Below are 22304 nucleotides of genomic sequence, written 5' to 3'. Positions count from 1 at the left end.
CAGCATTAGCGAAGTGTGAAATTTATCGAATGGAAACCCGACACAATATATAGTTACTAATATGCATAAATTCGGTCTGAAAATAATTCTTATAATAATTACATGAATTACGAAAGGGAAGCCGGCAAGAATCAGATTATATGGACGCTTCGCCACTGAAGAGCGGTATTAATAAATCAATCTCATTTGAGTCAAATTTCAAGGAAACAATGTGCTGAACTATTTAATAAGCTGCTTAAGTTCATTTAAGAACTTATTTTTAGTTAGGTCAGGGCTGTTATAAGTCTGCAGTCAAAACCTGTCACATATTGGGGTTAAAATGACATTTAAGATGGTGTTAATATGGGTTAATTCGTAGTGATTATATATCGATCTTAGTTTGACAGCGTCTCATCTGATATCGCAAGCTAGGTCGGGGCTGTTATATTATAAGGCTGCAGTCAAAACCTGTCGTATATTGGGGTTAAAATGACATTTAAGATGGTGTTAATATGGGTTAATTCGTAGTGATTATATATCGATCTTAGTTTGACAGCGTCTCATCTGATATCGCAAGCTAGGTCGGGGCTGTTATATTATAAGGCTGCAGTCAAAACCTGTCGTATATTGGGGTTAAAATGACATTTAAGATGGTGTTAATATGGGTTAATTCGTAGTGATTATATATCGATCTTAGTTTGACAGCGTCTCATCTGATATCGCAAGCTAGGTCGGGGCTGTTATATTATAAGGCTGCAGTCAAAACCTGTCGTATATTGGGGTTAAAATGACATTTAAGATGGTGTTAATATGGGTTAATTCGTAGTGATTATATATCGATCTTAGTTTGACAGCGTCTCATCTGATATCGCAAGCTAGGTCGGGGCTGTTATATTATAAGGCTGCAGTCAAAACCTGTCGTATATTGGGGTTAAAATGACATTTAAGATGGTGTTAATATGGGTTAATTCGTAGTGATTATATATCGATCTTAGTTTGACAGGGTCTCATCTGATATCGCACTTGAGAGCGTAATTAAGTTGCATTTATTAATTCGGCCCTAAGTGTTACGTTGCAGTTATTAAATTTAATTTTCGAACATGAACGCAACATTCTTAAGTTCTTGTAGAATTATTTTTATAATTCCCAAGAATTAATAATAATTATTAGATAGTAAACTTATTAATTAATCACATATTTTTTATGATAAATTAAAAATAAATATATTTATATCAAGAAAAATGAAGACAAAAGCTTATAAATAACTACAATATTAATCAAATCCTTAATTGACCACAATAACACTTGTAAAATTCCATAATTACCGTAACTAACTCGTTTAAAAACCTTAAAAGAGGACGTAGACAGCCTCACGGACAATAAAACATCGCTGAAGACAGATAATAATGACAACAATGTCATATATTCTGAAATGTTTACCAAACGCACCATCCGTGTGTCCCTCACTCCTAAACAACAGATCTTGATCCAATTACCTAACTGTAAGAACAGATAAGTAACAAAGCGTGGCGACGAACAGCCTGAACGCTTGCCATATCAATTATTCAGCGGCTATTCATTATTGCCGTTCAGACAACACTAACAAGTCCCCTTGTTTTACTAAAACAAATTAGATAAAGTAGATATTGTGTATAGATATATCCTTGTATACAGTGTGTAAAGTTGAGTAACTGTTTAAGAGGGTATGGAGTGTTCGATTGAAGTCCCGGATATGTATAAATATATAACCTAATTTTTATGGAATTTTTTGCTAACTAAGAGATATACTTTGTAATCAAGGTGTTGGATGGTGTTTTTACTATTTATCCAGTCGTATCGCTTACCATTAGGTGAACGGCAAACACGTCTCGTCATTCCAAGCAATAAAAAACAAATAAGAAAACAAAACAATATATTGTGGCTCATGCTGTGACTGCTTGTAACTAGAGTTACAATTACATAAGAAACTATTACTATACATGAGAGGATTTAATTTAATTGTAAACTCCGTTACCATACCGATTATAATAAATAAATAAAAATGGTACATCTAGGCACCAGAAGATCCCGGAGTCCGCTCAGGAGCGAGCAGAAGTTTCCTTCCTCCTGTAACGTTTTTATGAACAACTAATTAAATAAATTATTAATTTGTACTAAGTTAGTAGTCATTTCGCAACCATTACGTGCCTGTTACAGAGTAATAAGACATGCGCAAACTCACTCATACTATCACAATATTGTACACCGCAATGCACTCCAATTCTACATGTTTGCTTAGAAATCTCGAATTGATGGATGCGGCATATGTAATTATAAATTTTCATAAATTTTGCTTACGTGGAAGTTTGTATTGGGATGGATTTATGTATATTTTTAAAATTTTTCTTTGTCGTTGAGAAATATTTGCATTTGGAACAATTTGAAATGTTGAAATCCTAAAGTAAAAAGTGCTGGAAGTAACCTACCCCAAGACACAAAAATATAGCCTTTGATTAGATGATAACTTGTAGTTTTGTTTCAGATACCTGTTAACCTAACGAGCGGAAGAACTATTCAACTGATGTGCCTAAAATCACACAATACACCTACATAATTGAATAAACAAACCTCATTATGTAGTAAATAATAAGGTTATATTCCCGTGACATACGTAATGTCATGTAGCTGTCATGTAACTGTCATGTTTGCCGGCAAACATTCCGCTGGTAAATGGGTTAACACAAAAATTGAACCATAAAGTAGAACGCAACACACAGTTCTACTTTATCCGGGATCGGCGCACGTATATTCAGTTTCCACAGGTCATAATTGTGTCAACTGCCGAGAGGTAATCATCTCTCATCAATCGACATTCTATTCGACCCCGTATAAAAAAATCAAACCTTGATATCCAAATGCCGCATCCATCTCTCCCACATCGGTTCGTAGGTAACACGGTTAGTTATTCCTCGAGAGCACACCACAGGTCGGCAACTTGGTGTCGCCGGCGTAATGTAAAATGTTCCGTTATTATTATTTAACTTTGTTGCTTACAAACACTGCGGTGGCCGAATGGAGTTCCCAACTGTGAAATTACTTTTTTGTACGCAATTTTCAGTGTTCGAGTGTGGGTGGGTTACAATAAATGCCTATTCGTAATTGGACTATGGACAATATTTCATGTTTGTTTTATTGTATTGTGATGTATTTTACATTAACCTGTTGTGTGTACGAATTAAATTAAAAATAAAAAAAAAATGGTCTATAAAAAATTCCATGTATTACTAAATTTGTTATAAAAAAGTATATAAAAATTGGCTGAAAAAAATCTAAGTATTACTAAAATTGTTATACAGTGTCATTGTGACATTGCGTTAATTTATAACCTTTGGTCTTGACTTCTGTTAACATTGTACCAAAGTTCATCCATGAATATCGAATCTTTTCACCAAATATCCAAGTTTTACTTTTAAATTTTCTTGTTAATTTTTTAGTTTATTGTGAAAATGGCGTATGCGTGAATGTAATTCTGACTGAAAGTGTAATGTCGCTGCGACAAATTTCCTTAAAGTAGTAGTGGCATTACGGTGCGTAAAATTAAAATTACATTTGATTGATAATTATTATTTTGTAAGAAAATAATTTCTTTTTATATCTACGGTCCGAGTATATTATTGTATATTATTGTAATACGTTATTTTCAAGTAAAGTATGTGATTTTATTTAGTAACGCAATTAAATAAAACTATTTACGGATTTTATCACGGTTATCTATATTCTCCCGACGTTTCGAAGACTTTGCAGCCTTCATGGTCATTCGGAAAACTGAGGTGTCCCGTAAATCAAAGTTACAAAATCTACCTACATTTTATAATTATACAAAACACATTCACGTATATAGACGCGAACGTCCATATAAAATATTTGTTCAAAATCTGAACCAAAATAGTAACCAAAACGTCACTGTTATAACATATTTATTCAATTGAACAACAAAAAAAAAAATACTTATTTGACTAACATTTTATATTCTCATCCAGGTTTACACTTAGACTCGGGTTTTTTATATCATGAGCGCAACTCCGTACACAACCACAAGCTGTCGATATTGACCATACTTAAGTCAGTTTGAGTGGATTGCAGTTCAATTCAGTTGAACACAGTGAATGTTCGCAACGCAAATCTAGTACGTAGTACATATATATCGACGACAAAATATTTTTTTTTTGCTGTGGATGAGCTACGAGTTGAGCTTACAGTGTCTTGTAGTCTGGCCGCGGTAAATTCATAAATAGTGTTAAATCAATATCTAACATTCACGTAAACTGGGAAATCATTAGTAACGCAATGTTAAATTGTCCCTTATCAACAATTTTACAGCCAATAGTTTCATAGTAGTGTTTACGGCGAATAAAACTGCTTTCCAATGGGAAGAGTCAAAAGTGTTATAAGGTGCCTTTCACTATATACTAAGGATAATATAGTTTCCTAATCGAAGAAAAAATCCGCGTCTCATTGGAATCTTTAAAGATTTAAACCCTCATCTAAAAACAAACTATATCTTTTACATGAGACGTAAACAACACATTCGTTAACAACTAAAACAAGGGTTATATAAAATTAATTGAAAGTTCGTGCCGATAGCAGCAAGTATCGTCGAGATGAAGTTAAAACAGACTTCTTTACTCGTATTGGGGAAGGTCGAGCACCCTACAGCATGTAGACGCGGCTTAATACTGGAGGGATGACCTGGTGCGCGTTTACATTATGAACATTGCCTTTATATTTTTCTTTTTTGGTATTGGGATGTTTTTGTTGCATACACTTTATATGAAGTGGGCATTTAAATAAAAGACTAAATGCAAATATGATTATAAAAACTAAGAAAATGAGGTGAGATAGTTTTATGTCATATTATTGAATTATCGCTTTATACGCGTGTGTAGAAAAATTGAAATAAAAAAACAAACACACTTCACGCCTATCAGGCAAAGTGGTAGTGATTTCAGAAAAACCACTATCATTTTGCCTGACCTGGGATTAGAACCTGGGACCTCAGAGCCGTGTCGTACCGAGCACACAATCCTATATCGAATATTTTTAAAACATATCCCATATATGCTTAAAATTTCTTAACTGTGAAATATGTGACATTATTTATCAGTGGCGAAGGGTGAAAATTTTCAAAAGGGAACCCGACGAAGTATTTTTGCACAGTTAACATAATATAATACGCTGTTCATAATCAATTAAAATCAGTAAAATATCATAATACTTAATAATTTCCTTCTAAAATATTATGTCTAGTCTCTAAATTTAAGTATAAAATAATCATATATTTTGAACATGGGTACCTAAAAGAGTCCAACAAGAATTAATAACGCACAAACACTAATTATACATTCTAAATTATTAAAAATATTTCGCGCCAATAGCTCAACATGAAGCCGCAAATTCTCGGGTTACCCTGAAGTACACAGACACGCACGCACACATGTAATTTTACGTCACTTCCAAAAGATTAGACAAAGACACCGCGCTGCGTGTGAAAGAGACAACAATATCGCGAGGGAAGCTATGCGCGGCCGGGTTCACTTCGAACACTATAAGGCGCGAGCACTGCGCGCGAGTTACAATTTAACGAATTGATATGAACGACAGATATCATTGAAGTATTGATTAATTTAATAAATATAAGATGACTTATTTGAATATACCATTTTTATTCTAATTACATTGTTATGTTTTTCTTTTATTATTTTTAATTAATTTACAAAAGGTAACCCGGTAGGAATCGGCTTGTATGGACGCTTCGCCACTGTTATTTATTCTGCATAACAAATCATATAGGTACCAATATCATGCATATTATATTATACGGTCTGCAAATTATTCTACTGATAATTAGATTCTACATAAAGGAAAGCCGTCATGATTATATGAACCCTTCATACTAAAAAGTAATTAATCAAAATCAATTTTTAATTCGTAAGTATTAATATTTTTTTATTTTCGTCTTTTCATAGAATTTCAGAAGCAAAAATTCCCATTACTTATCAAAACACCGCGCACCAGTCATTAAGGAAAGTCAGTCATTAATTAAAAAGTCCATATGTGAACGCGCACAAAGACCGCTGACGTAGCCTCTTGCCAAACTCAACGGTCGAGTGCCGGATGTCTCGGCTTTGTCAACCACTGAACAAAGACCTGATTATGAGTACACTACGATATAATTATGTTAGCTTGAACGTTTTGGAATTTTGTTAGGATTACTAATAGTTTGATAATGACGGTGGCATGGTTGTTTATCAATTTTTATTTTTGTAGTTCTAGGACTTTTAATAATGTTTTAGTGATATTGATTAGGTGTAAGTTTTATATAGCAAATAAAATACTGAATTCAATATTAAGTATATTTATTTATATAATTTATGATGAGACGAGCGTGTAGCTCAGTTGGTGAGAAGCTTCACAAATTGCCAACTATAAGTGGCAAGGTTACCTGACACTATTTTCTGGGACACCCTATATAAGATCATTGACTAGCACATTGACAGCAATTCATGTAAATTTTTTCTCATCCCTTAAAAATATGCATTGAAAAAAAATCTACATTCAAATACTACGTACTTGTAAATCAAAATTCGATAATTCAAGTACACTCCTGAAAACGATGGGTGAAAAAATTTAAATTTTTATTCAAATGGTGTTCACGCGTATTTGATCTGGGTACGACTTATCTATCCTGTCAGATGTCGGACGCATAAATCACGAAATCAAATAAAGGGTGCTTGAAAAAAGCGTGGGCGCCTATTCTAGTGCGATCGACATTTGTTATTTTTAACATAGCATTTTTAAGTGGATAAATTTAATTGGACCCAATTTTACTAATACTTGAGTTTGGGTGAATTTAGTTATTTTTACAAATTGAAGTATTTAAAATTTTGTCGAACAAAAATTTGAATTTACTAAATATATGTAATGGCAAGGGTACTTACCTAATGTCTTATATGTGTATGTACTTTTTTTGCAATTAATCGTAGTGCGATGAAATGGAATACAATGTTTCATGTAAACTATGTATAAATTTTCAAAATTATCAACCTTTTAAATTCAGCATGGTGAGGCAAAGTTTTGCATAAACAGTTTCCCTTGAAAGCTTCCTTCGAGCTTTCAGCGAGGATCGTAACTCCTTAAGTACCGCCTTAATGACGATACTCACTGTTTTCTAATTAAGGTACACGTAAAATATATCGCTTCAGGCGTCTTCAATAATGTCTCCTAGTTTCGCACTTGTTAGAAGGATCTTTTAATTTATGTTTATATTGAAAGCTTTTACACCATGGTTTTTCTAGTTCATATGGTATAATGGTTTTTGATAAAGAGAAATATGTACATATCAAAATATAATTATACAGTATAGTTACTTTTATATATGTTTATGTATTATTAAATATCCTTGATTCACCTACCTAATTTGTCTCTGCACCACCCTTAGGTTGACTGGGAGAGAATGCCTTTGGCATTAAGTCCGCCGATATACATGTTATGTATGTGAAGTGCAAATAAGTAAATAAATAAATATAATACCTACCTTATTTACAAAAAAGACATACTTCCATTGTTTACATCTTTTTCTACAGTTAATTCTGAAAAAAAAAAACACCCTGTACGTACGGTACAGGTAATTATAACTTTTTTCAGAAGTTCGTACTGACTTTAGACATTACAATTAAAAAATAAATATTTAATCTGGAAGGTATTCATAAATATTTATTAAAGTTATGACACGAATTAAGTGACAACATTCAATTGAATAGAATTGTAGTTCTTTTTTCAAGAAAGAACATGGCCGTTATCTTTTTCTAAGCCCTTTCATTTTTCGAGTGGAGTCAGCCATACAACAACGTGACAAACACAAGTTCTAAACTTAAAATACATGGAGATAATGAAGCTTTTTCAATGAAAATAAATCTTATACAGGATGCTCGCTTATTAAGGGGGTGATACATGTTGAGAGCGCGAGTCAAAACGTTAAGGGCATAAAATGTAAAAGAAAAAATCGCGGAGGATCCTCGAGCGCCTTGCAAAGCTCGCTACATGCAGATGTTTCCAGACGCTGGCAGACGACTTGAAAAATCTTAAGAAGCATGTAATGTTAAATAGTTAAACACGTTTTTAAAGGCGTCACAAAATGTGTGAAGTGTGTAGCCAGTGTTGTCTATAGGATTTTGGCTGGAGCATTCTACAGAAAATTGTGATCAATTAATTTTGATAATATTAAGAATTCAGTTGAAGAAACAGAATTACTTTGGCTTAATTGATGATAATCATTTACTTGTTTTTACCACCGATTCGTAATAAAATAACTTTAATTCACAATGACGTCGATCTTTGACAGCTGTCATATTGACAGCGATTCGGTAGCGGAGTGACGTTAAGGGTCGTATTGTTTAGGACAGACGGTGTGATGAATGGGTCGGGTCAATCGACGCCGACCTTTACGCGGAGATTATCCGGGAGTCGGATAACGAGTTCTTGACAGCATTGAGGTTTGTTTGAATCGGTTTTCCAATAAAAATACGTTTCCAATTGTTTTCCATTGCGAACGTAGTTGTGTGTGTCTAGGTCTTTTTGTACGCCGGCAAACTAGATTGGTTATTTTCCAAAAAAGATACGGAAAACGGATAATTTTTTTTTATAGATTTTGAAGCCTTGTTATTGTATTGTAAATAATATATTGACGCATGTTTACTTATAATAGTTTTGATCCATTAGGATTATATGTGTGCATGTTTCTAGTCTACGTATCGTTGTATGCAAACGTTAAATCAAATGAATATAAAAATAAAAGCAATTAAGATGAGTGAAGTGTGTGGGCCAATATAAACTTCCTAATATCACATATTGTACAAATCCTAATGGCGAGGTGTAATTTCGCGTCAGTTTTCGGTGACAGGGTATAACATAATGATAGGCTTCTTGATTATTATTTATTTATTGTGATTAATGCACGTTACAATTATATTATTGTACAGACATCTTCCATGGCTGAGCACCAGAACAAGAGGGAGGGCAGTGTAGGGATGGGAGATATGACATTATTTTTTAATCGATTACAAAATGTCTCACACAAGGGTTTTTTCGGTCGAGCCAGCTCATTCACGCAGTAGACTAATAAGTCGACAGGTATTTACCATACTTAAACATTAACATAAGTTGACTTCTAGGTGTAGTCACTAGACTTTGAGATATCATCCAGGAGTCGCGTCGCAAAACTATACGAAAACGAAACGAGAGCAGTTAAAATTAGTGAGAAAAGTTGAGATACAATTAGGGACATGTTCAGAGAACGTAATACGTTAGTTAATTACAAACCCGAGTAATTAATTTCACGTGGTTTACGTGTACACAAACGAGTTTGGAACACGCGAAACTTATAACAATTTGGATTTGATGAAACATGTTGAGTTGTGTTTAACGTTGTTAGTCATAAATGTAACTAAAATTGAAATTGTGATTTCAAAATCTCTAAGGTAGGAATAGTAATACAGGAACACTTCTGTGTACGGCATAATTGTGATCTGCATTATTTACTGGTAGCATAGTAGTGGACCGAAAGGTTCGCGATTTAATTGTTGCGTAATTTTTGGATTTGTAAAATTTACTAGTAATTGGCATTTTTTTCTCAAAATAGTACACTAACAAATTAGTGTTAGGATCTGGAAACTATTTTTATTAAAATAAATAAAAGTATAATTGACTACAGATATATTTTCTCAAATATTATACAAACCAAATGACCGATACCATTGTCAATGAACAACTGTTCGCTGCTTCTGCCTCGCTCTATCAAACGCTCCCTCACAAAAATATTTTGATCCCAACAAACAACAACAAACAAACAAACTGCTATTACTTCTAGGGCGTTGAGCTTGCTAAATAGTTCCCTATTCAAGTGTCGTTTCCAATTCTCAAATCTTATATTTAGAGAGCATACGTAAGCAAACAAGCTCTTTTACCATTCCAAAAAAAAAGCACAAACCATTCTTCCCCACAATACTCATTTAATTTCACAAACAAAACATTCTAATAGCTTTATCCATACAATATTTAAACTGAGAAGCCAATGAAGGTTGCTACAAGATTACTTATTAAGTAGATTACCAGGAGCGAAGTCGGGACGTCTGGACCAAACCTATTCAGGCTGGCAGACGGGCGATGAATTTTTGAGAGGCCCTTACGACGTGTGTGAGGCGACTGAAAGCTTTTTTCAGAAAAGGAATCGGCGCCTTAGATAATGAATGAGGGAGACGGCATGTTATGAATTCATGCAATTATGTTGATGAGTGTTGGATTGTTCTGGTGATGAGTTATTTGGAATTAGTGTTGATGGTATGGTATAACATGATATTGTTGGAAACTGAAGTGGTTATATTAAAATAAAAAGAACTAGCATTGACTATAAATATAGTTTCACAAATATTATATAATCCAACTGACTGATACGACTGTCAATGACCAACTGCCTCGGTCTATTAAATGCTCAGTGATTTTACAGTAAAAAGTATTTTATATTGCTTTGAATGACGAGACGAGCTTGCCGTTCGCCTGATGGTAACCGATACGACCATAAACAGTAGAAACACCATCCAGCACCTTGCCATACAAAGTATTGTTTGGTATTCCGCTCGCCATCCTGGGACATGAGATGTTAAGTCTTACTATGTCTAGTAGTTACATTGGCTACAATGTTCTTCAAACCTGAACACAATAGTGACTACGCACTGGTACTTACCGGCAGAAATAGACATTGCGGTGGTACCTACCCAGGCGGACTCTGACATATGAGAAAATTACCACCAGTAAAGATAATTATTTTTATCTTAACAATACAATAATTGTAGATATCCCTATTTTACGTTATGAACAATATCTATACCTAGTATAAGTTATCTTAATGCTAGTTGATGGATAGATTCTAGAGCGCAAATAATGGGATGTCGACTGCAAACGCGATGTCGCGGGTCCTTCTCTGAGTTATTTGCCAATGTTTAGGAATGACTATTTTGTTTCCTTACATCCATGACACGACATAATCAGGTAGAGTGTTAATTATGTAAAATGAAATTGTTTTATAGGACCTTTCACCACTGGTTAGGTGTTCTAAAACCTACAAACCTATTTAGAATACTTTAAATATGTCCATCAAAACACACATAGGACACATATATGTTGAAATGTCGCAACACTTCTATCCTGCCTTAATAAAAGTACATTTTCATAGCAAGTAATAAAGCTGGCAAGCTTTTTAAAACTTGCCAAGTGTTTATACGTGATACAATTATTATTCCACTCAGACGAGGCAACATCCGCGACTAGCGAGATAACGTAAGAGATTAAAAATTATTATAACTAGACACGGTGGAAAGGTTACGTTGATTTATGAGGGAACGCATTTTGATGTAACGGCTTTGGTGCTTGGTTGAGTAATTAGGTGTTTTGGGGAAAGTTTCATTAGAAATATGTAACATTAATTTATATAAATTTACATCCTTTTAGTACAACTTCACTACAATTTAACAAGAAATCTAATTTAACTTTTTTCATAAATACCACCTTATTAGGTTTATCTACCTAACTTTTGGATACTAATAAACAAAATAAACACAAGCAGCAGTTCACCCAGTCAAAATTTCTGAGGAAACAAACATAAAAAATAATACAGAATTGAGAACCTCCTCCTTTTTTCAAAGTCGGTTAAAATAGGTACATGTATTCACAATTCCAAATCGTGAATCGTGAATAGATCAGGCTGTATCACCCTTCTACGCTGCCAAAAATCTTAACTCAACATAACCTAATGTCACTTAATTCGTATGACTGACTGTAAGTAAATGAGCTTCTTTTTTTATACGACAGGGCAGACTTTCATCCGAAATATGCGCCTGCCTCACACGGGCCCTCAAAAATTCAACGACGCGCGACTCGTGGTGGCTTATTCTGTATTCTTATTACTTCGTAAAGTTGGTATTACGGATGGCGTGGCGATGTCTGGAAAGTCATAAAATGGTGACGATCGGTGAGGCTGGAAGAAATTTAAAAAGGATAGAAATTATAATAGAAAAATAGAGGTCAAAATGAGCGTTAAGAAACTTGATCAGTTATTCTTTACTAATCTAACGTATTAAATCAAATGTTGTTTAAAAAATATTGACACAGACAAGTTGTTCAAACACAAATTATGTGTGTATTCTTTGTGACTTATCGCTTGCTTTAACGGTGAAGGAAAACATCGTGAGGAAACCTACATACTTGAGAAGATCTCTATAAGAATTTTGAGGGTGTGTGAAGTCTATCAATCCGCATTAGACCAGCGTGATGGACTAAGGCCTAAACCCTGTCAGTAGTAGAGGAGGCCCGTGCCCAACAGTGGACAGTATACTTATAATAAAGGGCCAAAATTATTATAATTATAGACAAGTAGTATAAAACTGTAACACGTCTTAGCATTTCCAAAAATATAATACCGATAATTCCGTAACGTCCATATAAAACCCCGAAATAAATTTAGATTTAAAAAACAACGATCAGTTAAGAAAGTGGCAATCCATAATCTCTGCCTACTCCTATAGGATAGTGGCGTGATACTATGTATGTATGATAAGTTAAGAAAACACCTCTATTCAGTCTCAAGTATGAAGCCATCGGCCGTCCAATCACATTTTACTACACAACACGTAGCGTATACATAAGACTAGGTACACATAGCTACGTAAACATGACTAGTCCAGAATACGCACGCAGCATAAAGTACGTTTTCGGGAGCTAGCCTGGGTCTCCAGACGGCGGCTGATGAATATTTCACTTCATTATAACAGTCTACCGTTCCTAGTGTAATATTAAAAGGACGAAATAAAGAAGTCACTATTACTTAGTAAATTAATATCGTAAATGTTTTTAATTGTTGGTTTAATGCTTTCATTGGTGTGAAAGGAAAATTTTTTGTTATCTTAATTTGTTTTTTATTATAAAAATGTACGAATTTAGATGATACCCACATTTGGAATAGCTGTACATGTTTTAATTGTATTTTAGGGTTCCGTTCCACAATAGGAACCCTTATAGGATCAATGTAGTACGTCTGAATATTAAGACCCTTTTACTTAGGAACACCTAAAGGTAAGTATCAATCTCAAATGTAAACTAAATACAATAATAGATTACTAAATATAATCTAAATATTATTAGGTCTATAGTCTCTGTCAGCTGTGAAAAAATGAAACTTGTAAGTCAATACGATCAAAAGATATGACCATTTATGTCGTATATATTGCAATTTTACAAGAGAATAAATACCTATAAGATACTTCCCGTTTACCTAGAATAAGAAATTTGACAAGGAGCAATATCATACAGCTCATGTAAAAGAATAAACCTAAAAACTGTATATATGCAATTTAATAACAAAAAAAGTTCGTGCACACGGAACCCTCGATACGCGAGTGCAACTCGCAGTTGTCCGTTTTTTGTTCAATATATATATCTTTTTCGCTTCTGTGAAAAAACATAAATGGTATTATTGATTTATTAAATTTTCCAATTGTATTATCTTGTACCTACTACCTACAAATTTAATTTTAATTAAAGCATATGATTCACATTTTGAAATCCCATACTTAACCCTTTAAGGAGATGACTTAGAAATTGATTAGTGTATGTATATCAGTGCACTGCCTCGGTGGCGTAGTTGTATTGCATGCCCGGTACAATAGCGCTCTGAGGTCCTGGGTTCGAATCCCGGGTCGGGCAAAGTGATATTTGGGTTTTTCTGCTCAGTATCAGCCCGGAGTCTGGAATTTGTGCCCGATATGGCGATAGGCTCGCTCCCTATCACATCATGGGACGGAACATACTTGGCGAAAAGTGGGTGCCTTAGTTACGCCTCTGCATACCCCTTCGGGGATAAATGCGTGATGTTATGTATGTATATTAGTATAAAGAACTCTTGTACGAACTACTGAGTAGTTTCGATTACGCATTGTCTGTGAATTCTAACATATTTTTACCTACATTGTTTACTGTATCAAAGTATCATCATTAAATTACCTCCACGTTCTATCATAACCTAAGGCAAAATAAAACAATACTGTCCACCCACAATTGTTATTTACGGTAAAGGGCAATGTTAGGTGGTACTTACAGCCTTCGCCGATGCTTTATTTAGCTCACAAGTTTAAACTTATTAATTCTAGTGATAGGGTTGACACTACTCAAATTTTATTTTTAGATAATCGAAGTGGCTTATGGGAAATTACCATTTATTTATTTATTTATTTAAGGACCTCCAACAAAGGATACACGGCATATAATAAATACAATGTCGTAGTATTTGTACAGTTAACAATGTGACGTGCCTCTTCAATATAGGAGACCACAGCATGCAAATTTATATATAAGTACAGCGGCAAAAATAATAATATGTATGTATCATCAAGTATTTTCTCTTTACAAAGGCAGTCTTAGGGTTACAATAACATGTGTATTTAAACTTGATTCCGCCTTTCTGAGAGACTGGTGCCTTTTTTTTTTTTTTTTTTTTTTTTTACGTAGGTAAATCGTCAGTTGCTATCTCCCGCCTTGGGATGGGCGGGAGGGCGTGTCAGACTTTACCGACTAAGAACCTACGGTGTTCCCATCCTTTGCCTATGTGCCTAGGTCCAAGATCCGGTGGCATTGAGACCTAGGCAGGCACCGGCCCTAAGGGGCCCCGCAAATTACTCTGACACTGCTCTTCGAGGCGCGCGTGGAACACTACGCGCCGAACACACGAGCCGTTAGGGGTGTTTCGGGCGACGGGCTGCCCAATGCTCGTCACCCGACGGTCCGCGCCTACGGAGGCCGACGATCCTCAGCAGACGTTCGACGCCCGCGTCTTGTGCGTCTGCCGTGGCGGATGGGACGTTGGGCGCTTTGGCGCCGTATCCGCTCCGCCACCTCCTTTGCGAGCATCACGTCCTCGCAGAAGGAGGCGACTGCGTCCCACTCTCTCTCGCCCCGGAGCAGGGATACTACCAGGCCCCGACGCGAGAGGTCTCCGCTCACCGATGGCCGTTGTGAGAACACGGCGGGGCTCAGCCTAAGCTGGGCACACCTCCACCGTATGCTCCACCGTGTCCTCCGGCCGATCCGCACAGTAAAAACACGCGGGCGTATCCTCCACCCGGATCCGATACAGGTACCTGCCGAAGCAGCCGTGACCGGTCAGTACCTGCGTCGTCCGGAATGAGAGAACGCCGTGACGTCTCGTCAGCCACACCTCGAAGAGGGACTTACCGCCGCTATAGTGGCGTGCCCAGCCAAGGGTTGCGACAGTCGTTGTCGCCATTCCGCCATGAGGTTCTGCCGGAGCTCCGTCCGCCGCGCGACAATTTGTCGCGGTAGCGAGCTACGCCCCAGCTATACGCCTCCCGCGCCACACATACAGTGACGCAAGGACCTTCGCCTCGAGACCCCATGGCGGTAGTCCGGCAAGGAGGCCCGCCGCCTCGCAGGAGATCGTGCGGTATCCCCGTATCAGCCGTATGGCCATCGCTCTTTGTGGCGCGTTCAGAAAGCGGCCTTGCCGCCGCGCCACAGCTGCGGACCACACGGGGGCACCGTACAGGGCCATGGACCGCACGACTCCTGCGTAGAGCCGCCGGCGAGAGCGTGGCCCCAGGTTTGGCAAAGACGCCGCATTATGCAGGTGAATTTTACCAACCTGGGAGCCAAAAGGCGGATGTGCTCCTTGAAGTTCCACCGGCTGTCGAGGACGAGTCCCAGGTACTTCATCGTCGACCCGACGCCGATGTGAACCCCTCCTGCCGTGATCTGGAGACCCGGAGGTGGCGCGTTCCCCCGGCCATGAAAGCACATGGCCTCGGATTTGTGCAGCGCCACCTCGAGTCCCAGTTGCCGGATTCTCAGAGACTGGTGCCTGACGTAGGTTTTAAAGAAAACCTGAGTTACAGAAATGTTTATAAGTAGTGTGTTTATCGAGTTATTTTTATTTGAAGTTCTGATATTTATTAGAAATTCATGACTGTAGTTTGTTGTCACAAAACAATTCTTTTCTTAACTGTATCATCAATTTTTTTAGGTTTTTAAATTTCTACAGGGAAATATAAAGTACATTTTATATAGCTGTTAAATTAGGAAAATAGAATCTCCACATAAAATATATTAAAATATTTTGCTGCTGGTAGGATATATTTTATATCTACCCGGATAGCGACTACTATACATAAGGTGTTTAAAGGTAACGTGCCCACGCAAGTATGTCGCGTTCCGGGAGCAGCCTGTGTATATCGGACTCCAACAGGCCGGCATAATTGTATTGACTGTCGAGGGGTAATCATCTCTTGTCAGTCGACATTCTATTGGACCCCACTCCACTTACCATCAGGTGCAATGGGTTATCAGGATCACTTTGCCGTACAAAAAAAAAATCTAATCAACGAATGCCAAGGAGAGCTTCATAATAATATATTTTCTGAAAGAATTGGGAAATAAACAATTCAATAAAACAATAAACATTTTGAAGTGTATGTGAAGTAATGTTTCTGAGATTTTTTTGGCAAACTAAAGATTATTAATGTAATTGAGCTCAGTCAGCGTCTTCTTGGGCACCCTTTTCTCTTACCTTTCGAGACTAAAAGCTCTGCGGTTTAATTTAGAAGAGGTAGCGATTTACAAATCTACTGCTAGATATACCATGAAATTGTTACATTTCTATTGCTAAATGTTTTTGTCATAAGTAAAAATAAACTCGTATAAATGGAATGGAATTTTGAATAAATAAAATTGTGAAATTCAAATAATATTTCAAGCTTTTACTGTTACTTTTAATGTCAGTAAAACTTTGGAGAATATGCCCCGGACTTAAACGCCTACATTAGCAACAATGTTTAGCTACTATAATATTAAATTAGTAAATTACAGTAAATTAAAACTTATACACACAGCCAGCTATTTCAAAAGTTACCAATTTATTTATTTTTCAATATGTGTACATGGAGCCTTTAAACTGTATTTATTCATAATTATACTTTAAATTATTTTCAAATTGAATGCATTGAAATGCATTTTATATGAACAATATTTAAACGTATTTCGAAAGAAATATTTCCAGTTGGCGTCACATTAGTTCCTACTTCATCATTCCACGAGCCACCTCCGCCTTAGACTCACACCAAATTCTCAAGATACGTTCGAAAGGTACGTAAATTTCATTTACCGGTGGAAAGTGCCTAGCGGCGGCCCCAACGCAAACTCCACTTAATTACGCACATAAACTGAAGTGCTCTTCCGTGCACGATGAATGTTGGCACATTTTCACTCATAAAATACCATTTCTTAACACATTACTCTATATCGGGCTTAGTATCATGATTTGCGGAACTAAATTAAAAAGTGAGAAAATATTGTTTAGCCTTTTTGGGACCGCTGTATTGATTTAGTGCCTCAGGGTTATAAATTCTTAGTTTAAGTTTCGTTTAATACGTTAACCAACCTCTATGAGTTTTTGCAAGCAGAAGTCACACCTAATATACAGGGTCATTTTTACATTGCTTTACTAAATAAAACTACATTTAGGTCTTTACCTTTGCTAACGTTAGGTCAAAAATCAACAATAAACAAATATTTTCGCCAAAAACCCGAAACATTTCAAAATAGAAAAAAAAATGTTTTCTCATTTTGAGTCTGAATGTATTTTTAATGCATGCAGTAAAAGCTGACACAATATTGTCAATTGGGAGCAATATTGTTACTACTTTGTAGAGGAACTGTTGCTCTTGTAAATTCTTACAAACATTCTACGTGGTAGTGCATATACTGGGAGAAGTAGAAAGATTAATTATTGTTTTGATTAGTTGTCAGGATAGAAAAAACTTAACGTTAAAACATTTTTTTTTATGTAATGGCTTTGGACGCCTCTGGCTATTATCCTAAAAAGGCAATTGATTAAGTTACTTTCCTTGATGTGCTATGAGTGCAAGGCTCAGCACCATTTTTATCCAATGAAACCAAAAAGGCATATTTATACAATAAAAGCAAATATGGAATTCAAGATGGCTATGGATTATGATCGAAATCAATTTATCTTTTATAAGTAAATAAAATAAATAAGTGTTTATAATTTCCTGCAATAATTCAACTAAAGTAGAAAATGGTCTGGTGGGTACATAAATACAAACAAAATCATTGCAAATTCGGAGTAAGTTATGATGATTATGTCGAATGTATTTGATGTAAATATTGAATTTGTAACCAAAGCTTTGTTATTTTAAGGTATATTTCGGATTGGACGTTGCAGTCGATCGAATTGTCCAAACAATTAATATCATGTTTGATTGCCGTAAGTATAACAATATATTTATATCAAAATAAATTCTTAAAAAAATAGTTTAAATTATTAAAAAATATGAAAGACGATTTATGTAAGAACAAAGCAATGCAGTTGGCGTTGATTATGACAAAGAGACAGGAATGAGAGAAGGGGAGGAAAATATTAATTATTTATCCAGAAAAGTAGTACCTCTTGTTGCAGATAACAATTTTTATGACACTTATGACATCCAAGCTCTTTTAACAACTGGTGTTAATATATTTAACATTGACCGGACTGTACATGATGGTTATTTCTATGAAAAAGTCAAGGGAATAATTAAAAATACTAATGAAATATGCGAATGTTATCCGTCATCATATTATAGACCAATTGGTTTGTCTGTTACGATGTCAGTATTGGAACCTGTGGATATTGATAATGAGGTATTTGTTTAATTTGTATTTAATCCTTACTCACATGTTATAAAAAAAAGTCCCTCTGCTGCTTCTGTTTGTTTGAGAGGGATAAACTCAATAACTACCGAGCAGATTCTTATATGGTTGAAAGAAGTGATTCAAGAGGAAGGTTTATGTGTATAATTCAATAATGTTTTATGCGATAGAAAAAATTCGAGGCATATTAGATGCTCTGCTACCTTTCCAAAACCAGAACGCGTCGCTAGTATAAGTTATATTTCATAGTTCCATTTAGAATAGAGATTTTAGTATCTTGCCCTGTATTATTAAGAATAGTTTCTCTCCAATCTTTATCACATAAGGTTAGGTAAAGTTACACACCGTAAACAAAGTTATTTTTTTAAATAATTAATGATTAGTTTATACTTTATAAATTTTATCGAATTAGGTATACCCTACACCTTTAATAAACAATGCTTTTAAATAAATAAAATAAACAACATTGTTTTTAAAATGTACAAGAAATGAATTTATGTAAAGCCCTTAGTCAAAACAATCGCCCAAATACAAAATCATTTCAGTTGTTTAATTAAAAGAAAATTCAAATTCAAATATAATTAAAGTTGCCTTCCAGGTTGACATTCTAATTCTAAAGAACGTAATGAAGAAAGAACAATTCCTTGAATTCAGGAAGCAAAATAAAAATTCCGCATCGATGCCAATTTTGCTCATGCTAGCGAAATTCAACGTTGAGGATACTAATGAATTAATTAAGGTTAATAAGGTACCGACGTGAATAAGACAAAATTACTTTTGTTAATATCTTTTTGATTAGATTTCAGATGGCATAATTTTGGATATGATTACTATTAATTTTATTGATGAAGTATGCGATAATGTAACTGAACAATGTAAAAAGGTGGGTTTCAATGAAATTGCAGTTCAAGATTAGCATTTATTAGTCTGACCTAGTTAATACTTTATTGATTGATTGCCCCAAATGGTTAGTTTACTGAGATTCTGATTGCGATAATTATCAAATATACAGCATGTATAGCGCTGGATGTCCTTGGATGTAGATATTATTAGGTATAGCCAAATATGGAAGAAGCTCTTAAGTTAATGAGTGCTTAACGCCAATAAAATTAATAACAATTATAATAAAATTCCCTGAGGAAGCTATTCTTTCTCAACATTTTTAATATCCAACCTTTCATAATTTTACACCGCATTTTGACCTTTATAATAATTGTCAATGTACATTTCTAGGCGGGAAAACCAGTCATATATTTAATGCCAAAATTAGCGGAGGAATACTACGAACCATATGCTGCTGACCGTCAAATATTAACAACAGCGACACAGTTAGTTGACAAAGGTGTAGATGGAGTAATGTTAGTCGATAGTAATGAATTAACTAAACCGCCTACAGAGATAGTTTTGTCACTAGTAAAAGGGATATGGATTGCTGAAAACGATGTGCAAGTGGATGAAGTCTATTATAAACAGAGTTTTGAGGTTCTTTTGCAGACTATTACTTGATCATTCTTATTTTACGAAACACTATTGATATATAAACACTGGTATTAAAGAAAAAAATGTCTTGATGTTTTTGTTTTACTGACATCTATACATATTATAAAAGAGCAGAACTTTGTGCATTTGTACATAAGTAATAAGAAAGCAAGAAGGTGACTAAAGAAGAGTTAGATAACACCAATATATGATTTTATTATTCTCTTCTGACTATTTTTTTGTTTCTTGGCGCACATCCCCAAAACTACTGCACGACTTTTCAAATTCTTAACAGATAGACAGTTATGGGAGCTGGTTATAATCAGATATTTGAACATAATTATTTTTTATTAGATGGACATACCAGTTCTGCCACCACTATCAACAGCCATGGCCGCTTCGTTAGGAGCGTTGAAGGTTGGTGCAAAAGCGATATTAATAATGACTGTGTCGGGTAAATCAGCGCGCGTGATGTCATTCGCTGCACCACCATGCACTGTGCTAGCCATCACTACTAGAAAGGAGACTGCAAGACGATTGCATTTGTATCGTAAAGTGGTGCCTTTGTTTTACGATAGTAAGTGGTTTGATATTTTTAATTTTGCTTTTGAAAGCAGGTTGTTAATAAGGTTTATTTTCATTCTAATTGAACAAAAAGAATGGAAGAAACGAAAATAATTTAATATTAATCTAAATAAATACTTTCATTTTATTATATTGTTAATTTAAAAATCGTTCTGAGAAGAATTTCTACTTCTCATATCCGTCATATTGTTATTATTGATATTTATTGTTCCGATACGATTCCACTTTAAAATGTACATATAAACACTTGTAACGTATTTTGGAAAAGTTCTCACAACCTATATGACAAAACTTTCCATCAACAATGCCAACCTTTCAGAATATATTTTTTCCGCTCCAATTCTATAGACATGCACAACATATTAGCATAATTCAATGCAATTACAGAAGGTCGCGCGCAAAACTGGCATCAAGAGTGGAGGAATCGTGTAGATTTTGGCACCGATTTCGGCCTGAAGACCGGCCTGTTCTGTACTGGAGCCAAATTAGTGGTGCTCGCACCGTCAGAAGAAAGCACCGGTTATTGTGACGGCTTCCAAATCGTTGCCGTGCCTTTTATATGCAACGAGTGAATTGTCTTAGTTTCGTGTTCATGCGGTGGAATTATAGGTTATGTTGTTTGTTATAGAGTTTTATTTGTATTACTAATTACTGTATCATATAATAGTTAAAATAATATAATAAAAATATTAGCCCTGTATTGTATATTGTCTCGCTGCTAGGCACGAGCTTCTTCTATTACTGAGGGGGATTAGGGCTTAGTACATACCTGGCTAAGTGTGGATTGAGGTGAGCTACGTATCAAATAGCGGAAACTCGCCCCCCCCTGACACCCAAAGGGAACCACAGCTACAGGCTATCATTAGTTACTAAGTTAGCTGGTAGATAGCGAAATTGTAATAACTTATAAGACATATTGTTAACAACGGAAAAAAAAGTGTGGATTGATAGATTTTACACATACTCAAAATGCCTACAGTATGCAGATTTCTTCTCGATGTTTTCCTTCACCATTAAATATAATTCACAAAAAATACTCACTAATTTTAGGAAAGTTAGAGGTGTGTGCCCTTGGACTTTGAACCTACGGACATTCGTCTCGGCAGTCCGTTCCACACACAACTAGGCTATCGCTGCTTTCATAGTTATTAACAATTATTATATAGGATAAATGTCTATTTAATTTGACAATGATAATGATAAAGGAATCATTGTTAAAATCAAATGAACCTCCACTGATGAAACACAATAAATATTTTTGTTATAAATAAATAATTCCTAATTCTATTTAAACTTTAACGAGAACACAAATCCACCACAAGTGTGGCAATAGAATTAACATAAACTAATAATTTATTAACATTGTTCGGTGCTAAACAAGATTACCGTGTTTGCGATATTAATAATGCATTTTGTTTGTACTGTAAATATGCTAAACTGCTGAGCAAACATTTAAT

At 35.2% G+C, this 22304-nt stretch overlaps 1 protein-coding gene across 4 annotated transcripts; it reads left to right on the top strand.

Moving 5' to 3' along the window:
- The first annotated feature begins 17776 nt into the window (after positions 1-17776).
- LOC115445808 (pyruvate kinase) lies at positions 17777-21547 on the top strand. 4 transcript variants are annotated; one of them, XM_037440728.1, is made up of 8 exons: positions 17779-18217; positions 18292-18358; positions 18551-18774; positions 19371-19522; positions 19583-19666; positions 20017-20265; positions 20617-20839; positions 21235-21547. In XM_037440728.1, the coding sequence occupies exons 4-8, from the start codon at positions 19409-19411 to the stop codon at positions 21417-21419; spliced, it is 855 nt and encodes a 284-aa protein (XP_037296625.1). In that variant the 5' UTR covers positions 17779-18217; positions 18292-18358; positions 18551-18774; positions 19371-19408; the 3' UTR covers positions 21420-21547. The 4 variants fall into 4 exon arrangements, with proteins under 4 accessions (XP_030028129.2, XP_037296625.1, XP_030028110.2 ...); XM_030172250.2 differs by having other exon boundaries at positions 17780-18217; positions 18536-18774; positions 19382-19522; XM_030172260.2 differs by having other exon boundaries at positions 17785-18217; positions 19382-19522.
- The last annotated feature ends 757 nt before the right edge of the window (positions 21548-22304 follow it).

The sequence above is a fragment of the Manduca sexta genome, chromosome 20 (genome assembly GCF_014839805.1).
Source record: "Manduca sexta isolate Smith_Timp_Sample1 chromosome 20, JHU_Msex_v1.0, whole genome shotgun sequence".
Taxonomy (NCBI): domain Eukaryota; kingdom Metazoa; phylum Arthropoda; class Insecta; order Lepidoptera; family Sphingidae; genus Manduca; species Manduca sexta.
The sequence above is the reverse complement of the archived record's forward strand: the minus strand, read 5'-3'. Positions and strand labels throughout refer to the sequence as shown.